This window comes from Sceloporus undulatus, unplaced genomic scaffold (assembly GCF_019175285.1).
Source record: "Sceloporus undulatus isolate JIND9_A2432 ecotype Alabama unplaced genomic scaffold, SceUnd_v1.1 scaffold_14, whole genome shotgun sequence".
In the NCBI taxonomy this organism is placed as follows: Eukaryota; Metazoa; Chordata; class Lepidosauria; order Squamata; family Phrynosomatidae; genus Sceloporus; species Sceloporus undulatus.
In genome coordinates, this window is record NW_024802936.1 from 2,611,392 (window position 1) to 2,633,032 (window position 21,641).

General features: G+C 39.8%; 1 protein-coding gene and 1 long non-coding RNA gene across 2 annotated transcripts in view; one reads left to right on the forward strand and one right to left on the reverse strand.

Annotated features, from left to right (window-relative positions):
• LOC121917297 (disks large-associated protein 1) overlaps positions 1-21,641 on the reverse strand; it is a 414,174-nt gene that overhangs the window by 93,853 nt on the left and 298,680 nt on the right. Inside the window, exon 6 of the mRNA XM_042443120.1 lies at positions 3,440-3,617. Within this exon, the coding sequence (XP_042299054.1) occupies positions 3,440-3,617 (178 nt within the window). The remainder of the gene's footprint in view (positions 1-3,439; positions 3,618-21,641) is intronic.
• On the forward strand, positions 1,193-17,482 carry LOC121917298. The gene is made up of 5 exons (XR_006101000.1): positions 1,193-1,342; positions 2,437-2,549; positions 3,427-3,637; positions 16,067-16,110; positions 17,412-17,482. It is a non-coding gene; the product is annotated as an uncharacterized LOC121917298 (long non-coding RNA).

A 21,641-nucleotide genomic window follows, 5' to 3' on the forward strand; every position in this document is an offset into this window, starting at 1 on the left:
AATGCAATGAGTAACAGGAAGAAAATACTGTATTTTCTGGCGTATAAGACTAATTTTTAACCCAGGAAAATCTTTTCAAAAGTCAGGGGTCGTCTTATACGCTGGGTGTCGTCTTATAGGGCAGGCGCTGAAACTTCTGAGCCGGATTGGAGAATCTGCAGTTGCCACATATGTAACTGAAGGGCAGAGCAAGCTACAGGCATCCGGGACGCTCAGGGTATGGAAAAAAGAGCCGTGTTTGCAATACTGCTCTGATAGTCTTGGAGACAGGGAGGGCTAGGCAAGCAGGGAGAGCTGACCAATCCAAGCAGGCTTTGTATACAATAAGTTTTCCTGCTAAATATCTGCATGTCATAAGCCTTTGAATTAAAATTACCATATTGAAATCAAATCTGATGGGTTTTTAAAATTTTTATTTGGTGTGCGTTGGAAGAGGGGTAGTCTCATATGGCGAGTATATCCCAAACTCTATATTTTAACTGCAAAAGTTGGGGGTCGTCTTATACACCCAGTCGTCTTATACACTGGAAAATACGGGTACTTTTAAAGGCTAACCTTTGAAGTTCTGCCAAGCAAAGACGGCTGGCATCCTTTTAGCGGTGTATGTGTTTGTAAGTGGGTATGTCCTATTTTGGATGAGGCACAGACCAATATGTTCATTTCCCAAAACCTCTCACAATCCAGCAGATGTCAAACCTGAAGTGGGACCTCCACTTGGGAGGGGGAAGGAAGAAGGCGACAATTAAGACTATGAAGATCTGGCTGTTTCGGACTCCTGGGGAAAGGAGAATGTGATTGTACTCCATCTGAGACAGCACCCTTTTCTCTTTCGCTGCCCTGCAACCAAGCTGAGCTAAGCTGCTTTTCATGGTCTGACTCCTCTCTCCCTTCCTTCCCCTCCTCACTGGTAAGCAGCAGCAGCAGCGGACAGACTTAGGGCTTGGCAGCTGCCAGGCATTTGAAGAACACAGAAAAGCATGTGAAGAGCTACATTTAGGTAAGATCTCACTCAGCCTTGTTTCATAGTGCTCCAAAAGCAAGGCCCACCACCTCTCCTAAAAGCCCCATAGAGCTGCAGTTTGAACAAAAGCTACTCTGCATGAACACAGCAAACACTATGTTGTTCTCTTTGTATGTTTGTGTGCATCCATGCATATAAGCATGGCTAGATTTTCTTAAATAAAAATGTCTCTCTTGTTTTTTGCCAGCTGGCTTACAAGCGTCTGCCTTCCACTCTAGAAGTGGGTGTACTGGCAAAGGAAGGCTGAATTCATTTATTACTGCCAATTGTGTGTGAGTCTAACCAAGGAAAGAAAAAGTCTTGATGATACGGTGTGTGTGGGTGTGTATCTTGAACTATTCCTCCCTTGGCTTTTGTAACAAGAGAATTTACCTTCCCAAGACCTTCTCTCCAACTGTAGGAATGGCAGTAGACTTATTCTACAAAAGTGAATTATTATGATTCTAATAGCTGAAGAAGAAACATAACAAATATTATTAAGATTCATCTATGAAATCACAAAAAACAAGTAATTATATATGTAGTATCTATTAACAAATGACACCTTATTTTCTGTAATTTCATGTTGCAAATGCAGGGGCACTAAATAGACTTTTAGGACCTTTACATTAACAGAACAAAAATTACCTAGAGAGATTTTTGTTTCTAATTTTTGACATTTTAAAAAAATGACAATGTTAAAAAGAAAAGAAAAAAGAAAAGACTACCTCTACATAAATTAAACAGGAAACAAAGACCTAACCTAGTTGCTAGTACTAATGAGAGTAGATCCATTAAGTCAGTGAAATTCACCTAAGTGTCATTTTTCCAGTGAAAAGTTGATTCAATGGATCTCTGCTATCTGGCGTAGGGGGCTGCCAATTGGATGTAGGCCAAATCTTCAACGAGGGTGATAAAACCAATTGCTGTTGTGTGCTTTCAAGTTCCTTGTGACTTATGGTGACCCCAAGATGACCCACCACACTGTTTAATTGGTAAGATTTATTCAGAGGAGGGTTTGGCTTTGCTTTCTTCTGAGGGTGAGAGAGTGTGACCTGCCCAAGGTCACCCCTGGATTTCCATGGCTCAGTGGGGATTTGAACTCTGGTCTAGTAAAGGAATTGTTGTTGTATGCTATTGATAAAAGCAACAGCATACAACAATAAAACCACTATCTTATAGCAATATATGTAAATCAATCCAGTTACAGAGTAAAATGAATCAAGCACAGTGTAGTTAGCACTTTAAGGCACAGAATTAGTGTACAGGCCAAAATTTAAAAGCTTCAAAGTATATATCGTAGCCTTGTATTTGAGGCGTGTGTTAATCTTTCAAGAGCTCTAGTATATTCAGTGAATGGGACCAAGTATGGAAGAAAGTCTCTGGTTTGGCTGTGCTAAAGAAACTTTCACCTGATGCATCATTTCCTCATTTAGGGTAAAATCCCACTTTTTGCCAAACCACAGACAAATGGAGAATGGAAGGTATTTTAAATAACTAGCTGCAAGGGATATTCTTCAAATGTAAAAGCTGCATACAACTGATACAAGTAAGAAAGCCTACTGTCTTTGCCTTTAAACCACGGATGGACACTTGTGGATAGCTGGGGGGGGGGGCTGTATTAGCCTCCCAGACATGGAAATCATGTATCTAATATTTCAAACAGGTTACAGATACATTAAGAAAAGAACAAGCTGAAGGGGAGCCAAGGATATTTCTTGCCTAGGACATCATTTGATAAGAGACCAGTGGTGCCCTTCCCACAATGGTTTTCCTAAATACCATGGTTCATTTTCCCTGACTGATGTGAATAGCCACAATTAATATATGGGTGTAAAGAACCAGACTTGCATATGACATTGGGGAAGTGGTTACATCTGCTTTCTGCCCCAGGTATTGAAATCAAAACAGCTCTTGTCTGCAGAATCTTTTATGGGGATCTTGAGATGCATGAGCTTAAATTAAATGTTTTTTAAAAAAATTCTCAGGTAAATGCATAGAGCACACTATACGTGCGCAGGGGTGCTAACAGCTTCCCTCACCTGGTTTCACCCCAAATCCTGTAGGGGTTAAAAGAGTGCTACAAGTCTAATGGGAAAAAATAGCGGGAGATTTGATCTGTCTACACATGCATGGTGGACCAAATTTGGATAAGTAGGTCCCTTTGCTCTTTCCTGTGAGTGAAAAATACAGTAACTTTAAGAAGCTCATGACACATTTAACATAGCAGGCAGAATACTTGTACCATAGTAGGCCAGAATGTTGAAAATTGGATTTTTATAGATCAGATGGTTCTTTAAAAAAATATGCAATGCATTGAGTCACGTATTTGCTTTCACCCAAGAATTACCCAGGGTGTATTTATTCCATACATTTGATGCTTTTCAGAGCTGGTTGATGCTGCCCTCATTTTCTCATCTGCGCAGGCATGTCACTCACCTGACTAATAGTGCTCATGGCCCTCATGTAGCTTTCATTGCGGGAGCGGAATTTGGGAGAAGTAAGGAGACCTGCTGGATCCAGGCTATCCAAACTCCTATTAATTGAAACTTCACTCACTGCCCTCAAGTAACTGTGGCTCCGAATCTGAAGCTTTGGAGAATGTTCACTGGATATCCTTGAAGGGGAAAAGAAGAAGTAAGTTGTTGCATCACATTTACATTTCACTTATGATAGCATATTGTAACGTGAATGAAAAGTGACTGAGAGCAAAACAACCCTTACTATAACTCCCTACAAGAAAGCACATGCAAGCAAGTAACCCCCTAGCCATTTATAAACTCTACACAGTACAGAAAGTGGGCTGTTCCACTTAATTTACTTGAGGCATTTTCTTTCTGATTCTAAGAACAAGTGTCACAACAGCATCATCTCTACAGTTATGGACGGGGCAGTCCAAAGTAAGCCTTCTTGCTCTAATAACCATCAGGTCAACTTGACAAGCAACTCTATACATACAGGCGAATCCAGTGATTTGTTTTTTGCTAGATAATTGTACTATACATCTAAATTAACTTTTAAAAAGCATTGGTTTTAGTTTCTCAGATGAAAATTACAAACCATGTCTAAACTATGATCTGGACTACTTAAGATGAACGCAGCTGCAAATCACTCATTCGGTCAATCAGCCAAGGACAACTGCACTTTCAGCCATTCTAGACTTAAACATTGTCATATAGCTACTTCTGGGAAAATCCTGAATGATGACGTGAGAGAAAACTATAGATATGTTCAGGAGGATGGAACCATTATAAAATTCATGGAAAACTTGATATGGATAGTGTGCACAGCCACTTTCTTCTGATAAGTTTTCTTTTTACCTCATGCCTCAAAACAAGACTGGGAGTGCCATATTTGCCACTGATCATCTAATTCCATCTTAATTTCCATAATGTGAAGCAACTGTGATTTATTGAAATATTAATATCTCACCCTATATTTAAATATCTCATGGTGGGCTGGAAGCAATAAAACAATCATTGAACAAAGTACAGAAATCCACAACCGAGGAAATCAAAATCAACTGAATGCCACCTCAAACCTCTGCTAAATTCTTAAATTTTAATTTGAGATTAAGATTGGTGTTAGTCAAACATCCAAAGAAAGGATACCCTACAGCTGGGGTGCACAGTGAAGAAGTCTCTCCCTTCTGTCTCTACATAATGTTTGCTTCTACTGGTGAAATACTGAGCAGGCCCTCCAAGCATATAGATGGAGTGAACTCCCCAAGTATCAAGGTCCCAAAAACACTCGGAACTTGGCAATCATGACCACTACCTAAACTTGGACCAGAGGTGTATTAGCAGAATTAGTACATCTTATAAGAATTCAGAGCCAGCTTTATGTGATGCATTTTGAAGCAGTATTTCATCCCAAAGGAAGAATGCTTCCACCCACATGCATCCTTAATACTGTGTGACATTTAAAAGGTCAGCCTAGGCCTAAATCTCAACTAGAAGAAAACCAATGAATCAGTGAGAACTTGTTAAGTCAATACTTATTTAAAGCCTACTGATTCAACCAGAGTCGCAGCTCCAGCTAGAACTACAAGTTAAATTTAGGACTTGAAATGGTGGCAGTACATGTAATGTTGTTCCCCCCCCCCCTCCCTGGTATAAAACCATTTAAGGCTAATGCTTTCAGAGACTGGTGTTCTAACTCTACATACAAAATCTTGGTGATTGCTGTGATTACATGGCACAGATGTTACATGATATATGAAATGCCAAGTATTTTTTTTTTCAGAATGAGTACTTCTTTGAAAAAACACAAAACACCCTACTCCAGAAACCCTTCAACTGTCCTGATTTGATGGGGCAGTCCCAATTAAAGCTCTGTTCTTCCACTTTTTGATCAGTTTAAAAATGTCTAAGTTTCTTTCCCCCTCTGAAAGTACAACTGATTGCTGCAAACTGGGCTCAGAGTACAAAAGTAGTTTACACTCAATTAACTCAGAATGAAAGAGAGGTGATAAAGGGTGAAATCTTGCCTCTTCCAGCAGGCTCAGGCAAAGCAAACTGCTCCAGCCTCTTTTAGCTTGTGTTTTCTTCCTTATTAATAATTTTTGCCACCTTGGTCACACTCTGATGTTGCTCTGAAGTCATTTACAAACACCACCAAAGAATGTCTATATTGTAGGTCTATTTCTGTATGGATTTTACAACAAAACATGATTTTGATGGACTTAAATGTCCCATTGCACTGCATGAAGGTTACAGTTATTTTTTGTTGGCCATTCATCATCTGTTCACCATAAAAAAAAAATCCGTTATATCTGTCTTCTGGTGAACCTGTCATAAGGTTTCCTTGGCAAGATTTGTTCGGGGGGGGGTTGCCTTTGCCTTCCTCTGAGACTGGGAGAGTGTGACTTCTAAGTCCAAGCAGGGATCCAAATCCTGGTCTCCAGACCTGCAGTCCAAAATTCAAACCACTACACCACATTGACTCTCTGTGTCTTCTACGGTGATAAAAAATGTAGCATAGGAAAACACAAGCCTATAGTAACAATAATAAGGACCATTGTGATCCAGGATGCATCCTTTTTAATAAAGGCAATTTGGGACTAGTCATTTTTCTAGGAGTTAATCCCTGTTGTCTTCAGAAGGACTTAGTTTTGAGTAGACTGATTTTTTTAAAAACCTGTTTTTTGCCATTTGCAGCTCACATAGCTCCTGAACAAACACACACGCCAGTTCTGCATCTTAAAATCTGCATATTAATCAGTGGAAAGAACAAGTCCAAAACATGTTTATTTCAAATATATTCCAAAACTGCTGATCATTCAGCCCACTTGTCTTTTGTGTTTTTTTATCTGGTTAGAGACAAGAGGGGGAATTAATGGATTTCTGTTTAGCTTTCTTTGTGCATCCTTAAGGATTCTAAGCATGAAGTAAGAAAGAAGTCAGCATCAGAAATATGATAGAGTGGTTTAACTATACAATCTCTCTCCTGAAATCCAATGCCTGGGAGTCTAACTACCTTGCATATGGAAACCTGATCTGGATTGTGCAAAGCTTTAACTCTTTCCTCTAGGGTTTTTTCTTTTCTCACAACCAACCAATAAACAAAAGAAAATAAATTTCTACCAGCACCAGACTTCTGTTTCTTTATTTTTTAAACTGCTGTGGGGTGGCAACCAGGAAGGACCTGACTATCAAGGAAAGGGTTAAATCTCTCCTCCCCACCTGTGGTGCCACTACCATACATGTGGTAGATCCAGGCACCAAGTAAACAAAAATGTGGGAAACAGTAAATACTACAAACCTAGCATGTATTTGACTCTCACAATATTGTAAATGTATTTTTGAACTACTTCCAGAACATTTTAAAATACCTGCTTTTTTTAAGCCTGAGAAAGCTTCTAAGTAATCACTATAAGTGCTAAGAACATTCCAGAACTAAGGACTGATGCATGGCAGAACATTACTTCTCAGGGAGATGGAAATGAAATTATCACACACTACTGAGTCATGAATATTCATTATTTGAAGAATGAACATACAGTACTGCTAATACAATAGCTACAGAGAACAGAGCTAGGTGGTAACCCCTTTTTCCAATGAGTTACTTTAGCAACTAGTTGGGTTTTTTTTTTTTTTGCAATAATAAGGTATAACTGAATTATTTTTGTCTATAATTGCCAAATCTATAATTCATTTATTTTCAGTGGCATCTTTCTCTTGCTCATTACTGAGGATGGGCATATTCTGACTTGGTCTTAACAATGGGAGTCAGAGCAGAAAGAGTCACAAGGGCAGCTGTTTCATGCTATATCTATATGTGGGCTTTGTACAGCAAGCAAAGAGCACATGAGGACAACATGTCAGTCAGACGTGTGGGAAGAGTGGAGATGAGGAGGCAAGAGAGATGGTGAGTGTGAGAGAGAATTGATCCCTTTTCTGCCTCTGAAGCAATTTCCCAAGGCTCCTTATCCATCTTCTCCTCTTCCCTCTCTCCCCTCCCCAACGGTGCCTTTATCTCCTGTCTTCCATCTCCACTGGTAGGTAGTGGATTAGTATATTAGGACCGCTTGATATTCATTCTATTGACTATACTTCATAGGTAAATGATGTTCTAATGGAAATATGCTCATTTGTTATAAATACTCAAATACATAGAACTTGAGCCAAAGTGATGTGTTGGGCTACAAATTCCACTAGTATCCAAATAGATGGTGTTGAGGACTTGTAAACCAAGGCAGCTGTGTGGAAAGTAAGTACTAGGATATGATTGCTTTGTGCAATATCTTATGAACTTTTCTTAGAATTCCCAAGGTGCAGTATCCAAATTGTTCACTTGGGGGAACCAGAGAGCATCTTGATTTTTTTTGTTTCCGGTATAAAACTGTTTAAGGCTAATGCTTTTAGAGACTGGTTTTCTAATTCTACATACAAAATCTTGGTGATTGCTATGATTACATAGCATAGCCTTTACATGATATATGAAATGCCAAGTATTTTCAATGCACAAATGGAACAGCATGGTAACTCATTACCAACAGCAACTCATTGAGTTATTATTCAGCCTTGCAATAATAGTAGCCAGTATTTGGGTGATAACAGTAATACTTAAAGTAACTAGTTTCTTATAAAAAAATAAAATTCCAAATCTGGGACAGAAGTTTAAATTCACTGGAAGAACCTGGTATCGTACAGGATGGCATCATCTGGGTTTTTGCCCAAGTGAACATTGCCAATCCTGATTTCAGTAGGAAACTCACTGAAATACATATTAGGCCAGGCATGGGAAGTAATGAACTGAAGCAAGACAATTATGTGAAAATAAGGTTTTTCTTTTTGTAACAGAGCATAATGGGGTTACATTTTGAAAGTAACATAATGAGAAACAGCAGCATAAGCTATTTTAATAAGTAACGTATTATATTTATGTGTATACATTATACAGTAGCTGCATTTGTAAAAGGCTCTTTTAGAAGCATTATGTCATGATCCACCCCTATGTTATGTCATTCTGCCTTAAATAATTCATGGTGGGTGAAGGATGAATGAACATCCAATGTGCTGGGGAACAGCTGGAGGTAGAAGCAACAAAAGAGATATATCCGGTTAATGGGAATAGTAAGACACATAGGTTATTAAACACCATGCTGCAGGACAGCCTTTTCCAACATGGCACTGTTCAAATGTGCTATACTGCAAATTCCACAATCTCACTGAATTCGTACATATCAGAATTGTATGGGATTTGTATGCATCAGAAAATGTCCAAATGGAGGCCTCCAGTCTCAAAAGACCACTTTTGACAGAGCTAATAATGATAGCATAGTGACATCTTAACAAGTGAACACCTTTACCCAACATTAAGGGACTACATTTTCAATCCCTATAAGAGTTAATATCTTTCTAATGACTTTCTAATCTCTCACAAGGCCTGTTATGCCACATTTATAATGTTTGACTTTAGAAGTTAGATATTTCTCTGCATATCAGTCTGTGCTTGTATAGAACCTCAACAGGAGTTCAACAGAAGGCCACAGGGATATGTTTTAAGAGATAATTGTGGCACTTTTTGTAGAAAATTTTGTGTAATTTCAGATAGATAGTTCCTAGAACTATGAATCAAAATGTGGAGTGCCACTATTTCATCTTTCCTTCCTTCCTAATGATTTTGCATGATAAGAAAATAGATGTCAGAAATAGTGGAAAAACATCATGGATTACAAATGGAGAATGTCCCTCTTTCCAAACAAAGGTTTTTGGAGTTCCCAATACATGTTGTCTCAAGGTTGAATGTAATAGCTTTCCATGTTAGTGCTATCAAAATCCTTTTTTTTTTTTTTGCCACGACCCCAATAATGGAGCATCTACATACACCTACAAGGAAAAAGGTGTGCTTTTAGCTGTGTCTTATTACAACCACACAGCAATGATCACCTTCTCCATCCCTTTCCCTATAAGAAACTCTTGTGGTCACCTACACTCACATCTTGAGGAAAATGTGGGATCATGCCACATGGTCATGCTCCTCCACTTATGCATCTGATGAGCAAGAGGAAGATAGGGGCCGCGAAATATGATAGGATGGTAGTGACATCTGGAAACAGAACTAGAAGCAATCAAACCCAGTGGTACCACTGCGGGATGTGGGGGATGGTGGCCTGCACTAGGTGACATTCCTGATGGTGGGCAACACCCAATCAGGCCATCCTCCCACCACACCCCTCCTGGATCCGCTGTGGTGGTGGAGGCATCATCATGAGAAGACCTCTGCCATTGCAGTTAAGGGCAGGGCAGGGCACCCCCCCTCATGGTGGCAGAGAGATTTCAGCTGTGGTGGCGAAGGGAAGGGCCAAATGCACCCCTTTGGCTGCCATCACACTTACCGGCAGTCCCCCACACCAGATGACACCAAGAGTGCAGATGCCACCGATCAGCCCACTGTGGCCTCAGCTGCTTGGAGGAGGATGAGCAACACCAGCACCTCCATGGCCCTTTTTCTTTGGCTACTCCTATGCCTCCAAGAGCAAGTCTCACCTCCTGGCTGTCCCAGACTGCACACCAAGGGGCACATGATATGGTAGTGGCAGCCCCTGAGCACCACAATGAGTGGAGGTCAGGAAGGCAGCTGGGTGGAGGGTGTTGGTCATGGGTGGCAGTGACTGGGTCTCCCAAATCTCAAGTGATCTTGAGTGAATGAATTAACTTCCAGACACCCCCCCCCCCCCCCAAGACTTGAACTGATTTTTGGTGGCTCTAGATTTACATAACTGTTGACTTTATCATTCAGCAATTTATTCAACAGGTCCACTTTGGTTGAGGCTATAATACAATGCCAGTATACGTTCACTGAAAGCTAGCATAGTTTTGAGTGTTGGACAACAAATCTGGACACCAGGGACTGAATCCCTGCTCGGCCATGAAAATCACTGGGTGATCGTGGGCAAGTCACATTCTCACAGCCTCAGAGGAAGGCAAGACAAAGCCCCTATGGACAAATGTTGCCATGAAAACCTCAGATATGCTCACTTTAGGCTTGCCATAAGTTAGAAATCACCTGGAGGCATACAGCAGCAGCAGCTTCATTACTGGGTAAAGGAATTACTTTCAAGTATCTAAGCTCTGGACAGAGTCCATATGGAACAGATGCTGGGATAATTTCTGAAGTGACTCCTGAGTAATCAAAAGTTTTGTAGCATGGGCCAACTGAACATGCAATCTAGATTTTTCAGGAGGCGATAGCTGCAGATACTGTCTGCACACATGCCCTCTTGTGGGTGTCTTTTACGGGAGCCAATTAGAAATATGTTTTCTAAAAGTACCCAAAGAGAAAACTGTTCTTGAAACAGGAACATCACACTTTTCTTTTAACCTTTAAAAGCTGTTCTATCTTCCTTCCCTGCAATTGCAAGGTTCCATCTGCTCCTATCTTTTAACTGCTCGTCCTTTCAACACTCAGAGAGCAGGTCAAACTCTGACAAATGCAGGATGTGTCTTATAAAATAAGATGCTTTAAAGGTATGCAGAGGAGGAGCATAGTGTCAGAGAGAAATGTAAATGAACAACTTAAAATAAACAGTTGGATTTTCAAGCAAGGGACTGCATTAAGAATGGAAATATATGGAATAAGCAGTTTCTTTTCACCCTAAAAAATATGATACAGCTTGGGCAGGAGATCATTTTATATGACTAAAGCAAAGAAAAAGTTAAGCAGGTCCCTCCACATACCCACCAACATATAACTCAATATTAAGACAGCCTCAACTACTTTATGTAACAAAATAAGTGTGTATATGTATTGTTATGAAAGAGAGAGAGAGAGAGAGAGAGAGGCAAAAATGAAGTAGAAGGGGGCAAAAATCTTTCCATCTGCAAATTATAGACAAAACTCATTCTGAAATGGAATAGGATGGAGCAGACGATGTAAAGGGTTTGCCTCCCCCCTTAATATGTGCTACAAGAAAACACTGTCAATCCCCCAAATTCAGAAAAGATTAGAATACCCAATAGTCATGTGGAAATAGTTTCTGTTTAAGTAAAAGGAAACAGTGGCGCGTCACAGAGCGCCCAAGAAGGGCACTCTGCCGCCGCCTCCATTTCCGCCACCAGAAAGCCTCAGCCTCCAAACAGGGAGGCTTCCCAGTGGCGGAAAAAGAAGCCGCAAAAAGCGGCTTCTTTTCGCGCCTCGCTTGCGATGCACAAGTGCGCAAATGGCGCACTCATGACGTCACAAGGCAAGGGCGACGTGTGGACGCTAAGCGTCCAGCACATAAAAATGGCGGCACCCATGTGTATAGGGCACCGCCATTTTTATGCCCTCGTCATGTGCTAGGGGTGAGGCCGGTATGGACGCTAGATCCTCGGCCAACCCTTAGCACGTGACGAGGGCGGCGCAAAGTCCCGTCTAGAACGGGCCAGTATGTCTAGTGCTGACTGAAATTTGCCAGCATGGTGCAGTGGTAAGAGTGCTGGATTAGAGATCCTTTTACATTACATAATTATAGCACTATGATTCCACTTTAACTGCCATAGCAATATCCTAGAGAATCTTGATATTTGCAGTTTAGGGAGAGGTAGAGTACTTATAATTCTTAGCCAGAGCTCTAGTGTCTCATTGAATTAGAAAGCCCAGGATACCATAGGATGTAGCTGTGACAGTTAAAGTGCAATCACAGTGCTATTACTGTGTAGTGTGTAAGGACCCTTGGACTCTGGGAGACACTACGTGACCTTGGACAAGTCACACTCTTTTAGCTTTAGGGGAAGGCAACGGAAAACCTTCTCTGAATAAATCTTGGCAAGCAAATCTTATGACAGGGTCACCATAAATTGAAATTGACTTGAAGGCACATAATAACAACTGAATAAGAAAAATGTAATATTTATTTATGAATAGTTTACATATTTTGGTGTGAAAATTCCTTCTTCAAAAGCTACAAATAAAAGAACAAAAGTCAACACAACTGAAAACAATAATACACATTGCCATAAAAACTGATGATTAAACAGAAGTATGATCTTTAATTGTGTTGCCCTATAGGTTTCATGTATTTATAGCTCATATCAATCTAAGGAGATTAGCATACTGGCTCTTATTCCCACATTAGGTGCGGGATGTAAATGCATAGGGACAGATTCTATCACATAGCTCCATCCAGGAGTACGCTCTGGGCAGTACTCATCCTATATCTGACCCGGACTTCTCCTGGACTTTTAAAACGATTTTCCCATTCTTTAAAAGGTATGGAAGAAGCCCAGGTTGGGTGCAGGATGGGTACTTCCTGGGAACAGAGCTATGTGACAGAATCTATCCCCATGCTTTTATATCCCGCACCTAGCGCGGGAATAAAAGATACTGCGCTAATCTCCTAAAACACATAATTTCATTTGGACCTAGACTTTTTGTCCTTGTTTCCTCCTGGTTTGGTGTTATATTCCGTGCCCTTTGCACTTGCTGTTACACAACTGTTTAAAGCAAACCAGAATCAAAACATTTAGGTTGTCACAAATGCTGATATCCAAAGTATAAATCTTTCATTCTTTATACTTTGAATTGCTTCTACTACCATGCTGCCTGGGTTAACCACAACATACATTCAGAGGCTTAGTTTTCACCTTGCTGTAAAGTACAATAAACAGAAAGAGCAAACAGTGAAGAAGACCAAGAATGAACTTGTCAAGTACAAAACCTATTCAACGGTATCAGGCATATTCAAGTAATGACATGGGTCACAGAAAAGGGGCAATTATGCTGCTCACCCACCTCTGCTATTGTCACGTTGCCATTTAATAGAGTTGTGTACACAACTGACATCTCACAGAAAGTTGCAAGGACAGAATATAATCTGTTCTTTAGAAACATTTTTTTTTTTTTTACTGTGGAGTTTATCACATCGCTAAAAACCCGGCTAACCTTTCCCAGTATGAATCTTAATTTGGTATGCAGCCAGATATTATCATATGCCAAATGCCAACTATGCCACGAGCCGAGTACAGCCCAGGTAACTTCTGTCTAGAAGCCATGCTCAGCCAGCTTCTTTTCAAAACTGATCAGCTCCTGGCTTTGCAAATCAGGCTGCACTTGACTGACAGCATCAGCTACATTTGGCATATGATAATACCCAGATGCATCCCAAATTAAGATTCAAACTGGGAAAAGTAAGCTGGGTTTTGTAGTGATGCGATAAACTCCTAAGATTCAAACTGGGAAAGGTAAGCCGGATTTTTTAACGATGCGGTAAACTGTGTTTTAAAGGGTCATTGCTTTATTATGGTTTTCTCCTTTAGGAAAAAAAAATGTACAGTATTATTTCTCTTTCAGTTCCTTGCTTATTTGTATTCAGTTACTAAAAATAGAACCCAACAACCACATTATAGATGCCACACCTGAGAGGCTTCCATTACATTTTTTTTGCATCAGAGCATGTACCTGTTTAACATGTACTGTTTTCTTAGTTGCTAAGAAAATTTCAAAAGGAGGAATGAACCATGAAGATGCTGCTGGAGGAGTAGTGGCATCACTGGCAGGTGTGGGGGGTTCAGAGTGCACCAGATGATACCCCAGAGGAAGGGTGACAGCGGTTATCTTGGGCACTGGGAACTGATCAGGATGCAGTGTGAGTTGTACTCCTGAGACCTGGTCACCAATCTCACTATTAGTGGTAAAGAAAGGAAAGCATACAAACAAGGGACTTGTCCACATGTAGAAAAACACCATGCCCGCCTTTTGGCTCATGTACAAAACCTCCTCCACAGGATGTTCTATAGCAATATGAAAAGGCACTCCTCAGCAACAAAATAGGTGATCCATAATCCCTTATCCATAGGCGATAACTCCCACTTGTGTGACTGGTGTATCAATTTGGTGTGAGTATCCACCAGCACACTGCTTGTGCCAAGGAGATGCATTACTACAAGGGTGATGTTTCTAGTACTACAACTGAATGCATATCTGAAGAAGAAGGGCAAATCGGTCTCTGTTTGTTCAAGTAAAACATCAGGGTTGTATTATCCCTTGAAATACCAGGAATTGTTCAGGTGCTCATTAAGCACTGCAAGCATATCCAGGGTGCTGATGTGCAAATGACATTCCTCTTTCAATTATACACATTTCATTTTGAAGTTTTCCAGGTGTGCTCTGAACCTGCCAAAAATGCATTAGAGGCAGTAATCTTCTTGATGGGTAGTGCATGAGAAGTCAAATGTCTCATTTTTGGGTCATGAAACAATGGGATGGTTTTTATATTGTGGATACAATCTAATTTCTCAACTGTAAAAGGGTTAAATAGAACTTCCTTGTGAATTAATATGTATTCCATCATAGAATGAGCCTTACACCTGGCAACACTCTGGCTTAGCATAGTAACGGGCTACAGATGACAAATGTGAAGTAAATGCAGGCAGAGGCCTTCATTCATCTGCACTTCTCAGAGAGCAAGCTGGTGTCATAAAAATAGGTTGTGCAGGTGCAGAAGCTGACACAACAGGAATTGTTGAGTCTGGAGGTGTTGACACTGTAGTCCCTACTATGTGACACCATGATTACATAGAGATAAGGATGTAGCATCAAAAGGCTGATCCCAAAAGTGACAGAATTGATAATGTGTCCCCAGTAGAACATAAGGGGTCATTTGTGATGGTGGATACATCTGCCAAGTAAAAAAGCAATGCCTGATAGTGAGGAACTTTATATGGAGGCCACACACCACAAGACTGAGATGGTTTTTAGAGTAAATAGATTCAGATTGGCAAACTCTTCAAGCTTTACAATAGTGAGAAGATCTCAAAATGCATCAGTGTTGGTGGATGTTTTGATCTTGAATGTTAATTGAAGATGTGATTGATGTCTCATAGAATCCACTGAAGGAGGCTGGAACAGAATTGATGAGAGGGTCATGAACAGGATCAACACTGCATAGGAAAGAATGATCAAGTGCAGAGATTACACTGTTGATGGGGAACTGAGTCTTTGCCACTGAGAGGACAAATTGAGAAATTCTCCATCCAAAAAATGATGTCACAAACTGGATATGCTCCAAGAGTAAAACAAGCACTTGCTGTATTCACTGCAGAATAATAGTTTAATTGAAGACGAACCCAAAAAAGCATTTGGGATTGCAAATACTTTGTTTTCAAGTGCCACTGCAGTAATAGATAACGCCAGCAGGGATACAACCCTAGTTACAAATTTCAGACACATCTCAATGAGGTCTCCATACTGAAGACCTTGAACCTATAAAACCTATTGCAAGGTGTTTGCTTAGCAAATTTCTGGCACTTCACTACAATGCATCTTTCATCCAAAGTAAACAATAAAAGTAAAAGTAAACATCCATTTGACTGGGAAAAGTTCTGCAATTGACATACTTTTTGAAAAAGGATCTAGAGGCCATGAAAACCAAAACCAAACCAAATGGAAAGATCATTCCCTTGGTACCATGAACCATAAGGCCTGTGAGGACAAACTTAAACAGTAAGAAATAGCAAGTGCACACAACACAAAGATTGGAATGGAAATAAAAGGAAATAAAACACACTAAAAAAAACTACCAGTCCCTACAGCTACCTAGTCTCACAATAAATATACTGTAATTCTCTTATCTCTTTTCAGATGTCCTTCCAATGGCAGACAAAACAATTAATATTTAAATACAGGTATTTGGCATACTGGACTGATTTGTTTTTTGTTGCTCTGCTTTTTCATCTGTATCTTATTTCATTTTATTTTTGAGTTGCTGCTATTTTTTTATTTCTGCTCTTATGTTATACCAAACATTTCACAGATGAAAAGAGGAACATATATATGAATTTGTGAGGCAAATTCACTCGCAATATGAAGTTTAAGACAAAGACTAGGAATGGGAAGGGCAGCGATGAAAGAACTAGGCAGGACATTAAAGAACAAAGATATACAACTGAGCACCACATTTAGAATAATTCATGCCATGGTACTCCCCTTCACTATGTATAGATGTGAAAGCTGTACAGTGAAAAAAACAGATAAAAAGAAAATCGATTCATCTGTGATGTGGCACTGGAGAAGAGCGCTGAGGATACTGTGGACAGCCAAAAAGACAAACAAATGGGTCCTTTAACAGAAATACCCCTAGAAGCCAAGATAATTAAACTGAGGCCATCATATTTTGGCTGCATCATGAGAAAGCATGACTCATTGGAAAAGACAATAATGCTAGGAAAGGTACAGGGAAATAGAGAGAATGACCACATCAGAGAGATAGACTCAATTAGGGAGATCACGAGCATGAATCTAGAAGACCTAAGCAGATTAGAAGAGGACAAGGCGTCTTGGCAATATCTCATCCAAAGGGCTGTCGCGAGTTGAGGTTGACTCAAGGGCAGGTAACAACAACCAATGATCCATTAGCCTGAGACATGACTAACTAGAGAAGTGTGAATGCAACTGGAAAATGTTCGTAGTCTGTCTCATCTCATAATACACACCACACCACCCTGAACACACCTGAGCTCACCTGATCTCAAAAAATAAGAAGAGTCAGGCTTGATAAATACTTGGATGATACTTGAAAATACTATTAATGTCCATGTAGAGCTAGGAAAGAATTCTACCTGAAACTCTGGAAAGATCCTGCCAATCAAAGTTGACAATATTGGTTTAGACAGGCCAATGTTCTAGTTCAATATAAGGCAGCTTCCTATATATCATATCATCATTACTTCTGTTTTGGCTTGACACCTTTTCAATCAAGCTGCCTTGCCACATCTAGCCACTGAGTAAGAACTATAAGTCTTTCAATAGTTCTGTATGTGACATTCATATTGAAAAGATTATCAGTTAATGGGATGTGAACCTGTATAACATTATGAAAAACTGGGGAAAAGCATCTTAAAAATGGAAAGATTGTATGATGAAATTGTGCAATAGTTTTATGATAATCTATTGATTTTCTAATTATATTTGTATCCCACTCTTGCAGATATTCTCAGCTTTGACAATCTACAAGATTCTCTAAGATATATGGACTAGTGTGAGGAGAAAGCAATGGTGATGGTAATAATAATAATAATAATAATAATAATAATAATAATAATATAATTGTATTTATACTCCACACAAAGCGGCTTACAAATTATTGATTTGACAGTTCTATGCCCTCAGGCTTACAATCTAAATAAAATGGACACACTGAGAAAAGGAAATGGCAGTGGGAGATATAAATTGATATGAAAATCTATGATTTTAAAACTTTAAAACTGCCGGGAGAAGGAAGACTCTAATTTTTTTTTTAAAAAAGCCTCTTCTGTTCCTCTTTTTCTTCTGATCTAAATCCTTCCCTGTAACTACAATTTGTTCTACAGTGAACACACACATATGCATAGGCACACAGAGAGCAAGAAACAGAGAATATCGGCATCTGTCTTTCCTACCCTCTTGCAATTATTGTGTGTTGGGGTGGCTTTCAGATTGGGAAAGTTCAACAACTTTTGGATGTGTTGTTCAAAGTTGCAATCTCTTATGGATCCTTATAGGTAAAGAAGGGAAGAGGGAAGGAAATGAAATGAAACAAAAAATAGAGCAAAAGAAAAAAGAGTTAGGAGCTCCACAGGTAGATTTCCTATGTCTGCTTAAATGTGGCTGGGAATTAGATCTCTGAAACCAGTACTCTGACCACAGACTACTTATTGGAGCTTTCCCCTGTAGTTATTAATTGCTTTGCATGATTGCATTCTTCATTCCTATTTGCAAGACTCTTATTATAAGAATAAAAAGGACACATACACATACAAATGATTAAACACCTATAACTTGCTTAATAAATACTGAATACAGTACTAATTTCAATTTTTGATTGGAGTAGGAGGAGATGAGAAACACAGAAGGATTAAGGTCTTTCTAAGCCCGAGCAGTTAAAGAGGTCTCACACTGGATTATTTCTGCAGTGTGTTTTGGTTGTAAATCTCTGATGCTTGTTAGATAGACTTTACTTGACTTATTTAAAGTTTCACAACAAAGTTGTGAATCTTTTGGTACCTATTTATATCTTTCATTTTGGACCTTATATCAAACCAAGGCCTATCATCAGCATATACTTATTTTGGAAAAATATGGTCTAAAATCAATAAAATATTGAACATGAGGACTGACATAAAGTAATTTATTCAGTGATACTATAGTTGTGCAATTAAAAATTATTTTTTTAAAAAAAGAAGTATATTCCAACCCATTGCTCAATGCAGAATCTAACTGTATTATCCCAGACAGAAAGTCATGCAGCCACTGTTTAAACATCTCCAACCAAAACAGCCACCACTCCTGAGGAGATTTGTTCTACTGTCAAACATCTCTTAGCATTAGGAAGTGTCTCCTACTTCTCCCAATATTTAACTGAAATTTTCTCCCTTGCAATTTCCACCAATTTATTCTTATCCTGTCTTCTGGAGCAACAAAAAGTATATTCCACCTTTCTGCATGACATATTTGAAGACCACTATCATAATCACCATCATTCGCTCTGAGATAGTCCCTCCCAATTCTTCTTCTGCTCATAATCTTCTACCGCCCTCGCCTAAAAAAATTTCTGTGTTTCCTCCTGCTTCTTTGGATGAACTCTCTACACTTCTGAACTCTTCCAAACCTGCAACTTGTTCTCTTGATCCAATTCCTACTTGTCTTCTAATTTCCATAGCTCCCTCTCTTCTGCCCTCGCTTCTCCATATCTTCAATCTCTCTCTCTCCCTACAGGCTCCTTCCCTTCGGACTTTAAACATGCTCTCATTTCCCCTATTCTGAAAAAACCTTCTCTTGACCCCTCCTCTTTGTCTAGCTATCGTCCGATTTCTCTTCTTCCCTTTCTTTCTAAGGTTTGGAACAGGTTGTTTATTCTCGCTGTCTTGAGTTTCTTGAAGCCAACTCCATTCTCGATCCCTTTCAGTCTGGTTTCCGCCCAAGGCATTCTACAGAGACAGCTCTCACTAAGATCTCGAATGACCTTTTACGGGCCAAGGCTAATGACCTTTACTCTGTTCTCATCCTTCTTGATATGTCTGCAGCCTTTGACACCGTTGATCACAGCCTTCTAGTGGATATACTCTCTGACCTTGGGTTCTCAGACTTTGTTCTCAACTGGTTTAGATCTTATTTGTCAGACAGATCTTTTGCAGTGGTCACAGGTGGTCAGACTTCATCCTCTGTTCCCATATCTGTTGGAGTTCCCCAGGGCTCTGTTCTGGGTCCCCTTCTGTTTTCTCTCTACACACTGTCCTTAGTGTGTAGCTAAACTCATTAGCTCTTTTGGTTTTTCCTACCATCTGTACGCTGATGACACCCAGTTGTATCTTTCCACCCCTGACCTTTCTCCAAGGCTTGAACAGCAAGTTACGTCTTGTCTCACAGCTGTCTTGCAGTGGATCGGCGTTTGAAGCTCAACATGTCCAAGACGGAGTTTCTTGTCTTTCCTCCTAAGCCCACCCTTCAACACTCCTTTTCTGTCTCTGTGGACAACATTTCTATTCAACCAGTTCAGCAAGCCCGTAGTCTTGGTTTTATCTTTGACTCTTTTCTGTCGTGTACCCCTCAGATCCAGACCACAGTCAAGGCTTGTAGATTCTTTTTATACAATATTGCCAAAATCTGACCATATCTCTCCACCTCTACTGCCAAGATCCTGGTCCATGCCCTAGTGATCTCATGACTTGATTACTGCAACATTCTCCTGGCTGGGCTTCCTCTTTCTCACCTCCGTCCTTTATTTTCTGTCCAGCATTCAGCTGCATGCATTATCACATCCGCCCACAGTTCTGACCATATCTCTCCTTTGTTGGCATCCCTTCACTGGCTCCCCCTCCCTTTCCGTATTCAGTACAAGCTCCTGCTGTCGACGTTTAAAGCTCTCCATGGGCTGTCCCCCCTTATTTATCAGACCTTCTTTCTCCTCACATTCCCACTAGGGCCCTCCATTCTGGTAGTCAAAGTCAGCTGTCTCAGCCCAGGATTTCCTCTGCTCCTTCTAGGATTCGCCCCTTTTCACTTGCTGCCCCTCACTCCTGGAACCTTCTTCCCCCGTGAACAAGAGCCATCACTTCTTTAACCAGCTTCAAAATGGAGTTGAAGACCATCCTGTTCAGAGAAGCGTTCCCAGACATTGCGTGATTGTCACTTGCTATCTGATGTTCTTTTTGTTGCCTGTTTTATTGAACCGTTTCCTGTATTGCTATGTATTTTATTTGTATTATCCTATCATTTGTTAGATTGTACGCCATAGGCAGGTTTACTCTTTTATATTTGTTGTTTTTATGTACAGCACTGTGCAAATCTACAACGCTATATAAATAATAATAATAATAATAATAATAATAATAATCTCCCTTTGAACTTCTCTTTTTCAGCTGCCTTTGGGTTGTTTCTAAGAATCCATCCCAATCCAGCCACATGGTAGTGTAAACATGTGGAGAAAATATATATCTTACCAAACATGAATTTCAGTGCCTAATTGTGTCATTCTGATTCTTTGCTCTTGCCATTTGGGTTAAGCATTTCTGTCAACATTTGAAATCCCTGAAGAGATTATTCAGAAACCTCCCACCTAAATTAGATGGCACTGCCTTCTGATCCTCACCAGCTCTGACCCAGATATACCTTGACCTTTATTCTGAAACTTAAATGCAAAAGCACTAGGTCATGCATCTTTTTGTTTGGGGAAAAATGCTACATCACATTCCTCTCAGTTGTCTGTAGTGCAAGTACAAAAGTAATTTTAATTAATAATATTGCAAACTGATTTGGACTGGTCATCTTCTTCCAAGTTCTTCTAGCATTCCATTCAGATGTACTGTAACTTTCCTCTTCCCATGGGGACAATCAGATTTCACACTCATATGTTGCTGGTTTTTTTTAAAGTACAGTAACCTTAACATGAAGATTGCCTTTAATGCAAAGACAGATATGGAAAACTGTGGTCCTCTACATGTAATTTGGTTGTAAGTGCCAGCAGCCCCAGCCATTATAGCAATGGTGAGGGATGCTGGGAGTTGCAGTCCAACTACATCAGATGGATGGCATGATTTCTATCTCAGTATTAAGCTATAGGTTTTTTTTAAAAAAATATAAAATGACAAGTGGTAGTAGTTTAATATTCTTTCCGTAAGTTATCTGTTGACATTTATGACCCTAATTTTGCCAGGAAAATGTAAAATGAAAGGAAATTACT